We start from the raw sequence: 17,208 nt of genomic DNA on the forward strand, positions 1-17,208 counted from the left end.
GTACTAACCGATTCTCATTTCAAGATGTCCTTATGGTGCTTGCTACAGTGTAGCGGCTCGAGTTAGGCTGGACCCGTTGGCCAGCTACCCTCAGGGTCATTCCACGGTTGATTACATGGTCCACTATTGTAGCTCTGATGTCATCAGCAATTCTATTTCTTACTCTTCCTACCCTTCCTCTCCCCCCTCCTCATCTTCCTCTCCCTCCTCCTCGTCTTCCTCTTGCTCCTCCTTGTCCTTGTCGTCCTCTTCATCCTACTTCTTCACCTCCACGTCCTCTTCCTCGGCCTCCTCTACTTCTCACTCTTTCTGCTCCCTCCATTGTACTCCGCACACACAGCTTACCTGTATTATAGTGCTTAGGCTGATTGCAAAGTGAACTAATTATCTAAAAAAGTTTTCACATGTGAAAGTGTGCCAGACAGTTGGCAAATTAGTGTTAATGATAGCCATACATGTGTATACTTTTGCTAGGAGTGTGTTGGAAATTTGGTAATTGAGTGTTGTGCAGTGAATTGTGCCTGCAGTTTTGCAAAGTGTGTGTTACAAAATTGCAAACTGAGTGCAAAGCAGTTTTTGTGCTTTTAGTTTTGCAAACTCAGTGAGTGGTTTTGCTATAAGTCTGAATAGTTTTAGAGATTGTGCTACAGGAATCACAGTTAGGGTTTAAGCATTCAGAAAAAACTGTAATTACCGGTGAACTGCTAACAGTTCTCACAACAAATCAGTTTCTTCCAGTGAAAATATCTAATAAACAGAGAGTTTATTGAAGTTCAGTGCCACCATCTCCAAACCATACACCATAGCAGGTTTTTATCAACCCCACATTAAACCCATATGTCACTTCTACCACACACCTTATGTCCACATACATGTCCAACACCACCCCCACATACTTCTCTGCCACTTCTGACTTCCTCATGCAGTGGCTTCCTCTCTTGGCATTGTTTTCATCATTCAAAGCTCCTCTAAGTAATCCTTTTACTTTTTCAGCTGACTCTCTTCACTTGTAAGCACATTTCCATTTCTATTTGTCCTGACCTCATGCACATCCTTTCCAGCTCGATGTGGTGGTTGCCAGTAGCTATTTAAGTCGTATTTGCCTCCCTCATCAAATTTGAAAAAGCACAATGTAAAGATGCTGCAAACTTAAATTAAGTAGAGAAAAAGCTAGCAAATCAGTATGCTTTTCCAAATGCTGTCTGTTTACAGATCATCACCATCATCAGTCAAGATGCAATTCTTAGTGGCAGACAAAAAAAAAAAAGCATTTTTCTTCTAAAGACATTTTTCAAAAATCAGAAGTATAAAATAACTTTAAAAAATGAAGAAATTCACTGAAAATAACTTGAGTGTAGCTTTTCTCTCTTGAACTTCAAGACATTAAATTTTAGGTTGTTCCATCGAGATCAAGTCCAATTCTGGGATTTCCGATAGCACTTGAAAGCAGCAAACTTTGGATCCCTTCCATGTCTTTAACGGGAAATCACCCGTTTTTCCCATGTGTCAAGCCAAAGAAAACCCTCCTCACAGCCATTATGTGTTATATTTACTGGCAGACAAAAATAAATAAAAAGCCATTTATGGAGCCGTCACATTATATAGCTTATTAATGAAATATGTTTTAAATCCAGAAACTTTAATGCAGTGATGACAAAAAAGTATATATAAAAAAGTAAACAATAGGATTCTTCATGGGTCACTTATATTCAGAGCAGACAGAACTTTATTGTATTGCACTTAAGGCTGAACTCAGTCTCTTCCAGATGTGAGTTACAGCTTCCTAAGTGGGATACTTCCCACATCTTGACGTCAGCTGGATGTTTGACTTTCCCTCCCAATTCCAGCCTCACTCTGACGCATTCGCATATCTGGTCCTCAGCAGCATTTTGGGGTAAGTTACACAGCAGAAAACCATGAAAAACTTTCTCTATGCTTACTAACGCTGAAGAGGATTTAGTGTACACTAACAGCTGTCAAATGTGTATTTTTGGGTCCTGTTGTTAACGCTATGTAAGGATCAGAAAGCCGAGCCCTATGTGCATTCTCATATTACATTACATAGCTTATGCATTCCTGGTAGTGTGCGTTATGTAACAGAAATATTCTCACAAATCTTTTTGGTGAAACAAATATGCTCATGATGCTGGATTATCAATCGAGAGTGCCTTTAATTCACTGTTTTGTGTCTCTTCACACTTTACTGCGAACCCCTGAAAGTCTTTCTTCTGAGACTGCTGAACAAACACGGATTTCACAGAGATTAAACTTAGGCTGTTAAACAGGACAGAAATTAAAATTAAACTCCGACCCAAAGAATACAGCCTGATGTTTGAATTTTATCAGTGAATCACTGCATTAACAGACTCTTGCTGGACAGCGATTCATGTTTTTCAAATATGGGGAAGAGAAAGGAAGACAGTGTTCCATCCCAAATATAGTCACGTGAAAAGAAAGGTTTACACAAACCTCTGTGTCTTGGGAAACACCAAGTACAACACCGTGATCCTTTTCTTTTTAAGCCATTCTGCTGTGCGTGGGATCACTGACTTGTTGCATCACCCAGTTTCAGCCAAGCTTTAGCTTTGCTACAGATGGATTCACCTTTGACCCCGGAATACTTTGCTATACAAAAGAGTTGATGGTGATAGCGCTGATGTGCTCTGTTTGTTTTTCACTGAACATAGTGCTGTGCATTATGACCAAACATCACTATCTTGTCAAAAGGACACTGTTTCCTAAGTCCTCCAATTTAATGAGATGCAACTTTGCAAAGAGAAAAGAAGCTTTCTCCTGGCAATGATTCCAAACAAGCCATACTTGGCAAGCACTTTAAACTTTTCTATACCAAGTCTAACTAAATGCTCAATTTGTAAACTACTGTGTAGTGTCTTCTGATGATTTATTTGGTAGCTCCGACTATTCCTCAGTAAGATATGCCAAGCACGTGTGATTAAATGTATTATCACTAAATGAGCTCAGCAAACTGCTGTCAGCCAGATTTTCTGTCACAGTCTTAAACACAGGGGCTGAAGACACAAGGGGAATCTAATAAACCATGAATAGTAACGGCAACCTAGGCATAAAGGAATGAACTTAGAGAACCTAAGAAACTTAAACTCAAACATAAACCATGAACATCAATGTATATATGAACTCAAAACAAGGGGTCAAAAGACCCAGAATGGTGACATCGTCCACGTTTCAGTGACCAGCTTTTCATCATTCATCACATTCAGACGTGACTACTGTGGAGAAGTACAACATGTGGACTCAGAAACAAATTTTCTTTATGTAACTTTGTCTCAAATGATTTTTTTAAAAACTGCTAGGATTATAACTTTTCTTAACTGTTGCTACAACTCATCAGATATTTACAATTTCAATTATGAAAAGCTCCTGTAGAAAAATGGCAGTTACTAGCTATAAATCCTAATGTAACGATGGCTGTGTTGTGGTTCTGGGTCATTCGACTGCTTATTTTATTCCTTGTGATCCGTGGTTTGTTTAATCTTTATATTTATATTCTCTAGTGTATTTAGTTCTGCTCCTTTGTCTCAGTTGTTATACAGATCACTTCTTCTCTTAGCGTTTCACCGTCTTATGTCTAGTTCTTTGTATGCAGTTCATTCATGTCTATGTGTCTTCCCCTTATAGTTATAACGCTTCCTGTGTTATTTTGAGAGTCAGTGCTCCTTGCGTTTTGCTTTTAGTTTTGCTTCCTTCATCTCCTCGCCTGTGATTTACTCCACGAGTCTTCTGTTACCCATCTGTCAAATCATCTATTTCTGTTTCCTGTGTGGTTTCCTGCCTGTTTATTTCATTTTGTATTTTGTGTTTATTTCTCTAGTTTTCAGGTTTTCAGTTGTTCTGGTTTTTTTACACTGACTCCTTTGGACTTTGTGTTTTGCTGGACTTTCTACATCGGGCAATAAACAACTTGTCTTCTGTTCACCTTTGCCTCCCTAAGCGTTTCTGCATTTGGGACTCATAGATTTATGATATACTGAGATTTTTGCAGCCTTATAAGCCACTCTGCGTGACACAGCTTTAACAAACATGAGCAGAACAAGTATTTGTTTTTCCTTCTCCTTTTGGAACAGGAAATGGTCAACATTTTGTTTTTGTTAGTTTTCCTTGGGAATAGGATGGGTGTCGGTGATTTTGTGTTCATTTGATTTTTATTTGTGTAAATAGTTGTTCTTTATATGTTGTTGGTTTTGATGGCTGCAGACTGTAACATGCTAATACATGCTCTGTCAAGCATGGATCCTATCCCTCCTCTGTTTGTTGTCGTGCTATATACCCTTTGACTCAGTCATAACAGCTGCTGGGGGAAACCTTTTTATTTCAAACCCAAGCATTTATTTTCCATTCCCTTTTGAATTTGCTTTGGACTTTTCATATCAAGTTGATTACCCCCCTCGACATTTTTAGTGGTTGGTTACATTGTGAGATGGTCATTTTAAATTTCTAACACTTTTTCCCAGGTAATCTTTGAAAACAACACTGTTAGAAAGGCCAACTTTGAACCTCATGTCTAATTCTTTCATTGTTGGTCATATTTCATCTGGAGCAGCCCAGAATCTCGCTGTATATCTTGACACACTTTACCCTGTGTAGGGTGGGCAGACTTTAGTCCGTGTTGGCCGTGGCCACCTGTCGGCACCACTTTGCTCCAATCCTGAAGCAGAATTAGTCTGAACAAAAGGAAAACACTCACCCTTAAGGCCAATGTCTGTCTGAATGTCAAAATAAATAATTATTAAAAGCTGGTAATCATTACTCTCCACTTCTAGAATTTGCAAGCACAGAGCCAACAAGTTTCTTCTGTAAATGCAAAATTAAATAGGATTTCTCTCTCGCTTTATGTTCCTTTAAGACATTTAATGCAATATCCTAGCTCTTATGACAACCATTGCACTTGGTGGAAATGTTTGCTTTCTTGCAGAGAAAAGAAGCCTAATTTCTGTCTGGTAAATATAAAACCACAGAGAGCAGCTTTCAAGGTTAGCTTACCAGAAAGACAAGAAACAGACATTCAAAGTTGTATTTATTAGGTGGAGGCTGTATTTCAGTTGGTAACAGCAACTTTCCCAGTTGGCTGTCTGCAGATACCTACAGTAATGCACGTACGCCAAGTGCACATTGCACAGCTGTAATCACATTTTATCACATTTTGAGTGTATGTGTGTAAAGTCACACAGTTTTCTTATGTATCCAATTCTGCAGTCTCCAAAAATATTATGTTACAAAGAAAGAAAAATACAAAACGGCAATGAACCCTGAGATTTTATGTAAATCTCATCCATTGGTGAATAAGTGTAAGTACAACAACAACAACACTATAAGACTATTTGAAGTTAGATTGTCTTTTGTTTAATGTAACCCAAAGAAAGAATGTAGCGGTCAGCTTCATCCGGACTTCAAAATGAGGCTGAAAGTCATGTTTCTGCACTGATTGTATTGCCAAACCAGAAAATCTACCGACGGTCATAGAAACCACGATTTCAAAACAGTGTTTTCTCTGGAATCTCAAAGCACAGCTGTAATTTTCTAAGTGTGTTTGTCCATGTGAAATTCAATGTGGGCTTTCTGTGCCAAGCAATATATCCTTAACTGGGGTTCAAAAAGAGCACACCCATCACACATGTGTATGAGTGGGTGTGAGTGTGTGCGTGTGTGGGTCCTAATTCAAACCATCTGTAGATATCGTCCATATCGCCTCTCTTCATGTGTTGGTAAGTAAATATTTAATGCATTAAACGTACAGAGTGACCTCAGTCCATTTTATTTAGTCATTTATGAAAGCGGACCTGAACTGAAAGAGCTTTTTAAAAAATATAGATTATGTTTAAGTCACAACTATATTAGATTTTACTTTTCTCTCATTTTCTTGGCCTCTGTGATTAGTTCAGGTGTGTCTTGTTTTCCACAGCTGTATTCACTTTCACGATTGCCCTCCCTGTTTCCATGCTCAGTGTTCATTGTGCCTCTGGCAATAGCCTGCTTTTCACCTTTTGGATTTTATTTGTTGCTTTATGGATATTTTATGGATATTTTCAACAGCCTAATTAAATGACTCATTTTTGTTCAATCATACCTGTGTACAGTATTTGCATCTTGGGTCTTTCCCTCTACTCTACATAATCAGCAGATTGCGATGGAGTTAAGTTAAATTGGTTGGTTTCTTGGCATGTGCCTAGCTTTAAAGCATAGTCCACTAATTTTCAATTGGGTTGAGCTCAAGGCTGAGAAGGAAATCCTAGAAGCTTAACATTAGCCTGCTTTATTTAATTTGGATGTGTTTCTAGTGGAAGACCCGATTATGTCCATCTAGCTGCTGATTTGAGGTGAAGTTGAAGAATTTAGAAGTAGTCCCCCTCCTCCTTCTTGTTCTATCCACTTTGTGCAATGTACCAGTACTGCTGGAAGCAAAATAGCCCTTGAGCATGATGCTACCACCACCATGCTTGACTGCTGGGACAATGTTCTTAGGTTTGAAAGCCTCACCTTTACTCCTCCAAACATCTGTTATCATTGTGACAAAAGGCACACAAATTGGAAATATACAGTAATTGTAGATTTACACAAGTTGGAACTGGTCAATTCAACAGTTACTCTAATAATTTCTCCTTTTTATGCTAACAACAAGAAACCACCAGCTGTAGTCAATTATAATCGCTAATGAGAACAGGCCATGATGCTGTCTTGTTACAATACATTGTAGATCAGCAACACGAATCAAGAGACTTAAATGAATGTATGCATATATTTGAGCCTTTATGTATACTTTTGACCCTGTGTGGATTGGAGAAAATCAAAAATATCATTGGATTTCTCCTCCCTCGATAAAAAAACTATTCTAATAAAGCTTTAAAAGCCCCAAATTACTATGACACTTATGCCCACCTAAGAACATTGTACCAACAGGCAAGCATGTTTGTAAACTTGTAACCACAACTGTATATTTACAGCAAAAGCTTTCAGTGCAATATCATCGTGTGTGTCATAGTCCTCGGATTTCTATGCTTCTGTTTATTTTTGGATTTTGTGATTATTTTGAGGTTTTCTGTTACCATTTTTATGACGTTTTTTATGAGTTTCTTGTGTAAATTTACAAGATATTTCTCGAGTTGATAATGACTACATATCTATATCTCTGTATCAATATGTCTCCGATGTTCAGCTTTTGGCATATCATTTTGGTCATTATATGGCATTGAAATATTTAAGGTAAACAACAGGGCTGAGGTGTCTTTTACCTAAACTACACAGCATGAAACAAGACGCAGGCGAATAAGGCAAGTAAAAACAAAAACAAAGTTATTACAACAATAACATGCAAAATTAATAACTACCCTTCTTTCATCAGTGTATCCATCCATCTATTTTCTTTCACTTATCCAGTTCATGTGGGCTAGATAGAATGAAGTGTATCCCAGCTGTCACGTTATTACAGTTTTTTCTGATTGCTTAAGCACATTTTTTGTAACTATTGGCTAATTTTGCAAAACTCTTCACACAAATAAGAAAACCTGTCACCCAATCATCAAAACATTGTAGTTCTCTTGCAAAAGCAAACACAGCTAGATTAACTCTTCACACCTTCGTAAAAATGGTGTTTCCGTATCAAACAGTACACACAAGCCATCATCTACTAAGCACACAATGCGCCAACTGCACACTGATGGTATGAATACAAAACACATCTGGCTTTTGCTTTCTCTGTGCACAAGGTAGGCTATGTCAGTTTGAGCTCATACTTCTGTCATAGATCCATAAGCATAGAGGGATCCAAACTTCAAGTACATCAAAACAAACACAAGTGTTTATTTCCAAGTATAGGATTATTTGCAATCGCCATAATGACTATATGGGTTTCTTGGTCTGCAGTGAACATGCTTCCTCTCCCCCCTCCTCCTCGTCTTCGTCTTGCTCCTCCTTGTCCTTGTCGTCCTCTTCATCCTACTTCTTCACCTCCACGTCCTCTTCCTCGGCCTCCTCTACTTCTCACTCTTTCTGCTCCCTCCATTGTACTCTACACACACAGCTTACCTGTATTATAGTGCTTAGGCTGATTGCAAAGTGAACTAATTATCTAAAAAAGTTTTCACATGTGAAAGTGTGCCAGACAGTTGGCAAATTAGTGTTAATGATAGCCATACATGTGTATACTTTTGCTAGGAGTGTGTTGGAAATTTGGTAATTGAGTGTTGTGCAGTGAATTGTGCCTACAGTTTTGCAAAGTGTGTATTACAAAATTGCAAACTGAGTGCAAAGCAGTTTTTGTGCTTTTAGTTTTGCAAACTCAGTGAGTGGTTTTGCTATAAGTCTGAATAGTTTTAGAAATTGTGCTACAGGAATCACAGTTAGGGTTTAAGCATTCAGAAAAAACTGTAATATAAGATTTCATGATAACAGGCAGCCAACTGATATCCTTTACTTACAGTTTTTTCTGAATGCTTAAACCCTAACTGTGATTCCTGTAGCACAATTTCTAAAACTATTCAGACTTATAGCAAAACCACTCACTGAGTTTGCAAAACTAAAAGCACAAAAACTGCTTTGCACTCAGTTTGCAATTTTGTAACACACACTTTGCAAAACTGCAGGCACAATTCACTGCACAACACTCAATTACCAAATTTCCAACACACTCCTAGCAAAAGTATACACATGTATGGCTATCATTAACACTAATTTGCCAACTGTCTGGCACACTTTCACATGTGAAAACTTTTTTAGATAATTAGTTCACTTTGCAATCAGCCTAAGCACTATAATATGTGTGTGTGAATGGGTGGATGACTGGATATGTAAAGCGCTTTGGGGTCCTTAGGGACTAGTAAAGCGCTATATAAATACAGGCCATTTACCATTTACCAATACAGGTAAGCTGTGTGTGCGGAGTACAATGGAGGGAGCAGAAAGAGGGAGAAGTAGAGGAGGCCGAGGAAGAGGACGTGGAGGTGAAGAAGTAGGATGAAGAGGACGACAAGGACAAGGAGGAGCAAGAGGAAGACGAGGAGGGGGGAGAGGAAGATGAGGAGGGGGGAGAGGAAGGGTAGGAAGAGTAAGAAATAGAATTGCTGATGACATCAGAGCTACAATAGTGGACCATGTCATCAACCGTGGAATGACCCTGAGGGTAGCTGGCCAACGGGTCCAGCCTAACTCGAGCCGCTACACTGTAGCAAGTACCATAAGGACATCTTGAAATGAGAATCGGTGAGTACAGTCACTTCGCACAAAGATTTGTAGCACTGCCATATGCCAATGAGAAACACACCAATACCACTGATGTAAAAATACTGAAATTGTTACTTTACAGAATTGCTAGATGACCAGATGCTGGGGGCAGAGGAAGCATGTTCACTGCAGACCAAGTAACCCATATAGTCATTATGGCGATTGCAAATAATCCTATACTTGGAAATGAACACTTGTGTTTGTTTTGATGTGTTTGAATAAACACCAGTACTTGAAGTTTGGATCCCTCTATGCTTATGGATCTATGACAGAAGTATGAGCTCAAACTGACATAGCCTACCTTGTGCACAGAGAAAGCAAAGGCCAGATGTGTTTTGTATTCATACCATCAGTGTGCAGTTGGCGCATTGTGTGCTTAGTAGATGATGGCTTGTGTGTACTGTTTGATACGGAAACACCATTTTTACGAAGGTGTGAAGAGTTTATCTAGCTGTGTTTGCTTTTGCAAGAGAACTACAATGTTTTGATTATTGGGTGACAGGTTTTCTTATTTGTGTGAAGAGTTTTGCAAAATTAGCCAATAGTTACAAAAAATGTGCTTAAGCAATCAGGAAAAACTGTAAAGGGTTAGCGTTTGGCATCAGGACTTTCTGCTTGATTCGATTTAGGAATGGCATTGTGTGCAATCACATCCGTGCCTGTCAACCGTGTCTGCTAGAAAGCTTTGAATTCAAACCTTTCCTGTGTGTGTGTGTGTGTGTGTGTGTGCGTGTGTGTACTGTTTTTACTTTATTTATTTATTTATTTATTTTAAATTCTTGTTCAGGATCTATTACTCTAGTAATGACAAACTCAGTTCGCTATTTGTTATTTTCAGTGACTGAATAAATCAAACTATAAAAACGAACTAAAACTGCAAACAAAAAAGAGAAAAAAATAAGAACATTGAAAGTCATTAATAAAACATGTTCAGACTGATGTCTCCCTGTTTCAAGCTCACACAGTCAATACAACTTTATGTTTGTTTTCTGGCATGGTCCCAATGTTGTGACCCAGGGTTGTGAGTTACAGTGGTGTGAAAAAGTGTTTGCCCCCTTCCTGAATTTTTCTTGTATGTTTGTCACATTTAAATGTTTCAGATCATCAAACAAATTTAAATATTAGACAAAGATAACACAGGTAAAATAAAAAGCAGTTTTAAAGTTGTTTTTTTTTTTTTTTTTTTTAATTAGGGGGATATTAGATCTAAACCTACATGGCCCTGTGCGAAGAGTGAAATATTCTACGGACTGACAAGGCAAAAGTTTTTTGGATCCACAAACTTTTTGATGGTGTGCATCCCATTTTGTTAAAATTAACAAAGCAGTGTGATGACTTGGGGCTGTTTTGCTGCCTCAAGACTTGGAAAATGTCCGGCCATCCGTCTAATCTCAAGATGAAACGCACTTGGGTTCTGTTGTAGTCCTTTATTCCTCATTAGGTGATGTTTCATTTTGTGCCCAGTCTTGCCTGTGTGAAGTCTGTCTTGTCTCTGTGTTTGGTTTCCTTCCTGTCTGTGTTTCTGTTCCTTCTGGTTGAGTTTTGATTGTCTTGTGTGTGCTTGGTACAGTTTTGCTTCCCTTTGTCTCATTGGCTAGAATTAGTTCAGCTGTGTGTTTTTTCTTCAGGCATCTCGCCTCTGCCTTCCTCTTCTCTTGTCTATTTAAACTTGTGTTCTTTGTTGCAATCTTCCTCATGTTGTGTCCCATGCATTTTGTATTTCTTCCATAGTGCCTAATTTGTAAGTTCCTCGTTCCTGCCTTCTCAGTTTTTTGTTTGTTGTTTTGTTCCCATGAGTTTAGCAACAAAGCTGCTTTTAGCTTATTTCTCGATTTCTCAAGTCTGCATTTTGGTCCCACTCCTGTCTGCCTTACAGTCAGCCCTAAAGCTTTTACCACTGAAATGGATGTTTCTTCTTAAGTGCTGTACTATTTTATTATATGATCATTCCCATAATGTTATCATCCACTCTGGAAACTGAGCATTTATACTTAAACTTCTATATTATGGTGCATAGAAATATAATAACTAAGACACTAAAAAGAGAGCACATTACACCAGTGTTACGTTCATTACACTGGCTTCCAGTGCATTTTAGAATACATTTTAAAATCTTGGTACTGACTTTTAAAGCTTTGAATTGTGATCCCCCTGCCTACATTTCTGATCTTTTAGAACCCCACGCTCCTTCTCGCAGCCTGAGATCATCTAATCAAAGGCGAACACGTTTTAAGCCCGGAGGTGATAGATCTTTTAGAGCGGTGGCTCCCTCCATCACTACGTTGCCTTGATTGTATTTATTCTTTCAAAAAGCAGCTTAAGACTCATTTATTTAGATTGTCTTTTAATTAGATTTGTGCTGTATGTTTGATTTTCTTTTGTGGTTTTTATCCTGTGAAGAGGGCTATTTACATAAATTGAATTGAATTGAACTGTAAAAAACAATAAAAAACTAATTTAAAAAAAACTGAACAGACCGACTGTCTGTTCAGAGAATAGTAGCCTTTCTTTCTAATTGTTCATTCATTGTTCACCTTGATAATCATGGTCAGAATTTACTAAGACTGCAACAATAAGTGCGATTTGCTGATAATAATGTAATGTTGTGTTTAAATGCAGGACTGATGAAGATGCTCGAGACTCTTCTTCAGCAGTGATGGCTGCTTTCAGCCCCCCTGCCCCTTTCCTCTGTGTGCTGCTGTGTGTTTCGGTGGCTCTGCAGCGATCTGACTTGCACCTGGCTTATGTAACCCACAACAGCTTTTTGTACTACTCCTGCAGCCAGGACCCACAACCCTGCAGCATCTCATCGCTTACAGATTGCGTATGCAAGGACATCCAGCTCTCCACACTGCACCGCCTGCAGTCGCACTTGTCTCCTGTTTTCCAGATGAGACGCTTAACCGTTTGGTTCACGTCACCGTCAAATGCAGCACGTCTGCTCAACAACTCAGAGGTGAGGCACCTCACACTGATCTATTGCGGATCCAGTGGGATGCCTCCTTTTAATCCGGAGGGATATTTTGCCGTGCACCACCTGGAGAGGCTGACGGTGGTCAACCTGCCACAGAAGCCATTTTATCCCTATCCAGATTTGAACAGAGCCAAGACTGGAGACCCAGACAGAGAAAACAATGCTGACTTAGACACAAATAGGTACAACACAGAAATAGACACAAATCTGGACTTAAGGAGAGATTATTTAAGTCTGTCTCCAGCACAGGTCCAAGACATCTTCCTGGGCAGGGAGCTCGGAGCAGAGTATTATGAACAAGCCAGACTGGGAATCATCCACAAATCAGTGCTGGAGGGGGGAGCAGTGGTTAAAGCATACACAGTAAAGACACACATAGACAGCAGTGGTGCGCTGCCTTTCCCTGAACTCCACCTGCCGAAATTGCCAGAGACATCTGTCATATATGTCACTTTTGTATACTGATAAAAAAAATAGTTTAATCTCTTTTAAAAGCAGGATTTCAGTCATTTGAATTAGTGGTGAAAATGTCCACGTTTCTTGGAAACTGAATGCATTTGAAAGAGTTTACATTTGTTTTTGCATTCTTGTTCTGGGAAAAAGTTTTGGTTCACTAACTTTAATCACATCAGGCGGCCCAAGAGTTTGCACAGTTGTTTAATTGTGTGTTAAAATAGGCCAATCACAGAGGGTTTTCTGTTTCTATGTTTATGCTGAAGGCAACGGTTAGAAAGTACAATCTGTTTCCTTCCTGTGTTAGCCAGCCGACCAATATTTACTCTTTTGTTTCCTATGCAGTGCTGTGAAAAAATATTTGCCCCTTCCCGATTTCTTTCCTCTTTTCACATATTCAGCACAGGGTTCAGATCATCAAACAAGTAAATAGAAAATACAGTTTTAAAATGGCAATTTTTATTTATTGAGGGAAAACTGCTATCCGAATCTACTAATTGATGACTCATACAGGAGGTCACAAAAGAGCCCATAACATAATCTAAGTGTTGGCTTCACTTCAATCAGTTAAAATCAGAGTTCATGTTCAACAGTAAGAAAGAGACTGGGCAGAAATGGCATCCATAGTTCCAAGGAGAAAAATCACTGCTGACCAGAAAGGAAACAAAAGCTTGGGAAAATATTCTATTGACTGATCAAAGCAAGAGTCAAACATGGTGGTGTTAGTGTGATGGTCTGGGGCTTTTTTGCTGCTTCAGGATCAGGACATAGACGACTTGCTGTAATTGATTGAACCATGAATTTTGATCTCTAACACAAAATCCTGAAGGACAACTGTCCAGCCATCAGTTCGTGCCCTGAAGTTCAAGCACACTTGGGTTATGCAGCTACCAAGCAAACCTCTAAACAGGCGATTTGTGCTTGTAAAGCCTCCAGTGTGGCTAAAGTAAAAAAAATACTGTGGGCCAAAATTCCTCCACAGAGATGTGAAAGACTCATTGTCAGTTATCACTAATGCTTGAATGTGGTGCTTGCTGCAGTAACCAGTGGCACAACTAATTATTAGGCTTAGAAAAATGACTTTTTCACATAATGCCAGGTAAGTTTGGAAAACCTTTTTCTCATAAATACATTAAAAACTGCATGCTGTATTTATCCTGGTTGCCTTTGACTAATATTAAATTTTGATTGATGATCTGAAATACGTGTGACAAATTTGCAAAAATAAATAAAAATGGGAAGGGGGCTGAATCCTTTTTCACAGCACTGTATGTGATAAAAAATGGAGAATGCAATGAAAGCTGTGGTCCACTTCCTTAATCTAATGTGAGGCTGCAACACCGTTTCATATACTGCAGCAGTTTTATTTTCTGCATGTCATAATGTCAAGCACAGTGAATGTTGTGAAAAGGTGGAGGGTCCCTAATTGCAACTAAACATTCAGCTGTTTCAAAACGATTTGGTGTAATGTTGGCTTATAATAACTTCACTTACACACAGTCTCACGTGTCTGCCATTGCTAGAAAAAAAAATAAAGAAGTTCATTTGTAAGCAAAACATGTTTTTACGAATCCCTCCCAGTTCTGCTTTCTCGAGCTGACTTTTTATTATTTTTTGTGCGATCAGCAGAGTTTTTTGTGAAAGTATTAAAAACAACTTTTTGTTGTTGTTGTTCCAGTTAATTTTTCTATGTTTTTATGATTTCATGAGTTCAGTATAATTTCTATGATATAGTGAAGATGGATTCTCAGCTCACCAAAAAGCTCCTGGTATAGTGGAAGAAGTTGGTCTTCGAGGATGTTTTTATGAAAAAACATGGGCCACACTGTAAATACCTTATTTTATAGATAAATTTGACTTATTTCAAAATAACTCTTTGAAACTTTTCCATAGATTGCACAAAATCTGAATATAAAAATGAAAGCTTTTTTGGCTACGAGTGCAGAAATATATGAGCTAAATTGTTTGGGGTGGCTGTGGATTACAGAACAGGACATCTACTAATGAGACAAATATTGAACCTTATGTTGCTCCTGATGCATTCGCTGGCATGTGACTGTGTTCTTGTTAGATACGCTCAAAAAAATCTGTCTTTGGATGAACACAATTTAATCATGGCACCTTTTTCCATGTGATTTAACCAAGTACAATAACCCATTTTTGATCATGTCAAACCAACACATTTGGCATTTGGTGGTTTAATGTAATCAGATTACGTTGGATCACCGTAGTATACTTGCATTGACTTGAAGTGACTGATTTAAGTATGTAGAGTGAAATTTGTTTTAATTCATTCTACACAAGTTAAAAACTTTAGGAAAACACAATGATATCTTGTTGTTGGAACAACTACTTTGTTAATCAAGGCAATTACTGCTAGTCTTGCTTAATGAACCGCTATGGGGTTGATGATTTCATAGAGACAAAGAACCATTTGCACTTACATTCATGGGTAATTTAGAATCACCAAAACCTAACTCTAATTACACACAAACCAGCCAGATTGTGGATTTGAAGCCAGGCTCTTCTTGCTGGGAGGCAACAGTACTAACCATCACGCCACCAAGCTGTCAATCCAGGCTCAACAAAGCTAGGAAAGCTATGATTACAAGGGTTGATGCAGAACTTTCTGCAAGTTTGACATCTAATGTGATCTTGTGAATGTCGTGAGTCCAGGTAATGAACCACTCTTACTAGATTGTATCATGTCATCTCAACAAGAACAAATTAAGTTGCTGAATTTCATGTAGATGCTACATGATTCAATTACGTTCACCATAGAAACGTGAAATTATTTAGTTCAAATTACAAGTTTGGATCTTGTACATGTAACAACCATCCAATTTCATTTGTTTGAGTGTAGGAGGTATTTGTATGATTTTTTGGGCTAAATGAATAGAATAGAATAGAATAGAATAGAATAGAATTCAACTTTATTGTCATTGCACATGCACAGGTACAGGGCAACGAAATGCAGTTTGCATCCATCCAGAAGTGCTTAGTGATATAGATATATTACAATATATATTAGCAATAATATAGATATGTAAATATATTACAGAAATGGGTCTATTATGGTATGTTATAATGTACACGGTATGAAGTATGTTGTGAATATTCTATAACTATAAGTATGTACAGGCTGTAGTGAGTACAAGCTATGTACAGGATATGAACAGGATATAAATATGAAAAACTATACAGAATATGAAATAAATAACTTTACAGAATCTGGGATATACAGCTATACAGAAATGGGAACTATGCAAGTTGTAAACAGTTGTAGGGTTAAAAATTATCGAATGTACAGAATGATTATTTACACAGAGCTATACAGTAGTGCAGTTAAGATAAGTGAGGGTGTAGATAGTTTCTACAGAGGCTATATAAAGTGCTAGTGGTTGTGAGTGGTGGTTCAGTCCATGTTATTATTGTGTTTGAGGGTACAGTTGTCCATTGTGGGTGTGTGTATGTTCAGTCCATGAGTTTAACGTGGGTCAGATGTCAGGAGGCAGAGTTCAGGAGTCTGACAGCTGTGGGGAAGAAGCTGTTCCGGTACCTGGTGGTCTTAGTCCGGAGGCTCCTGTGGCGCCTCCCAGAGGGCAGGAGGGTGAAGAGTCCATGTGATGGGTGACTGGGGTCTTTGATGATTTTCCCAGCCCTTTTCAGACACCGCTTCCTGTAGATGTCTTTTATGGCAGGAAGTGGTGCTCCGGCGATGCGCTGGGCAGTTTTCACGACCCTCTGCAACGCCTTCCGGTCCGAGGCAGAGCAGTTCCCGTACCAGACTGTTATACAGTTGGTCAGGATGCTCTCGATGGTGCAGCGATAGAAGTTCACCAGGATGTCTGAGGACAGGTGGTTCTTCCTCAGAGTCCTCAAGAAGAAGAGGCGCTGGTGAGCCTTCTTGACCAGCTTGGAGCAGTTGGTCGTCCAGGTGAGATCCTCGGAGATGTGGACTCCCAGGAACTTGAAGCTGCTCACACGCTCCACAGCCGTCCTCTTAATGTGGATGGGTGGATGTGGGTCAGCATTCCTCCTGTAGTCCACGATGAGCTCCTTGGTCTTCTCGGTGTTAAGCAGCAAATGGAACATGTTGTATAAAGTGGTCTTAGTGCTGAAGTGGAGCAGACAAAGACTATATAAGAATTCATTTCCCATCTAAACAATATAATCCAGACAACTGAAGTTGCAGCGTATGAAACAAAATGTGTGCAACTGTCATTTGTGCTACTCCCAAAAACGACAGTGGCACAAATAAACCACAAGGTGGCAGCAGATACATTTGAATCAAAGAGGTGGCGACAAACTGAAGGACTGAGGAAGGACTGAAGCGATCTACAGATGCAGTTAACCTAAATGTAAAAGTTGTCATAATTTATCAGCAGCAACATAAAGCTTGTGGGGAGTGTTATATCTGTAGGCAGCGATTCTGCATGTTTCACTTAATAAAGCCAGACAGTATTATCTTTAATTATATAATAATAAAAGATTTAGACTCTTAAACATTCGGGATCTGTATTTGAAAA

At 38.8% G+C, this 17,208-nt stretch overlaps 1 protein-coding gene across 1 annotated transcript; it reads left to right on the forward strand.

The window, feature by feature from the left end:
• Positions 1-1,684: 1,684 nt before the first annotated feature.
• LOC113034950 (uncharacterized) lies at positions 1,685-14,236 on the forward strand. The gene is made up of 2 exons (XM_026190136.2): positions 1,685-1,894; positions 11,872-14,236. The coding sequence occupies exons 1-2, from the start codon at positions 1,821-1,823 to the stop codon at positions 12,689-12,691; spliced, it is 894 nt and encodes a 297-aa protein (XP_026045921.2). The 5' UTR covers positions 1,685-1,820; the 3' UTR covers positions 12,692-14,236.
• The last annotated feature ends 2,972 nt before the right edge of the window (positions 14,237-17,208 follow it).

The sequence above is a fragment of the Astatotilapia calliptera genome, chromosome 13 (genome assembly GCF_964374335.1).
Source record: "Astatotilapia calliptera chromosome 13, fAstCal68.1, whole genome shotgun sequence".
NCBI lineage: Eukaryota > Metazoa > Chordata > Actinopteri > Cichliformes > Cichlidae > Astatotilapia > Astatotilapia calliptera.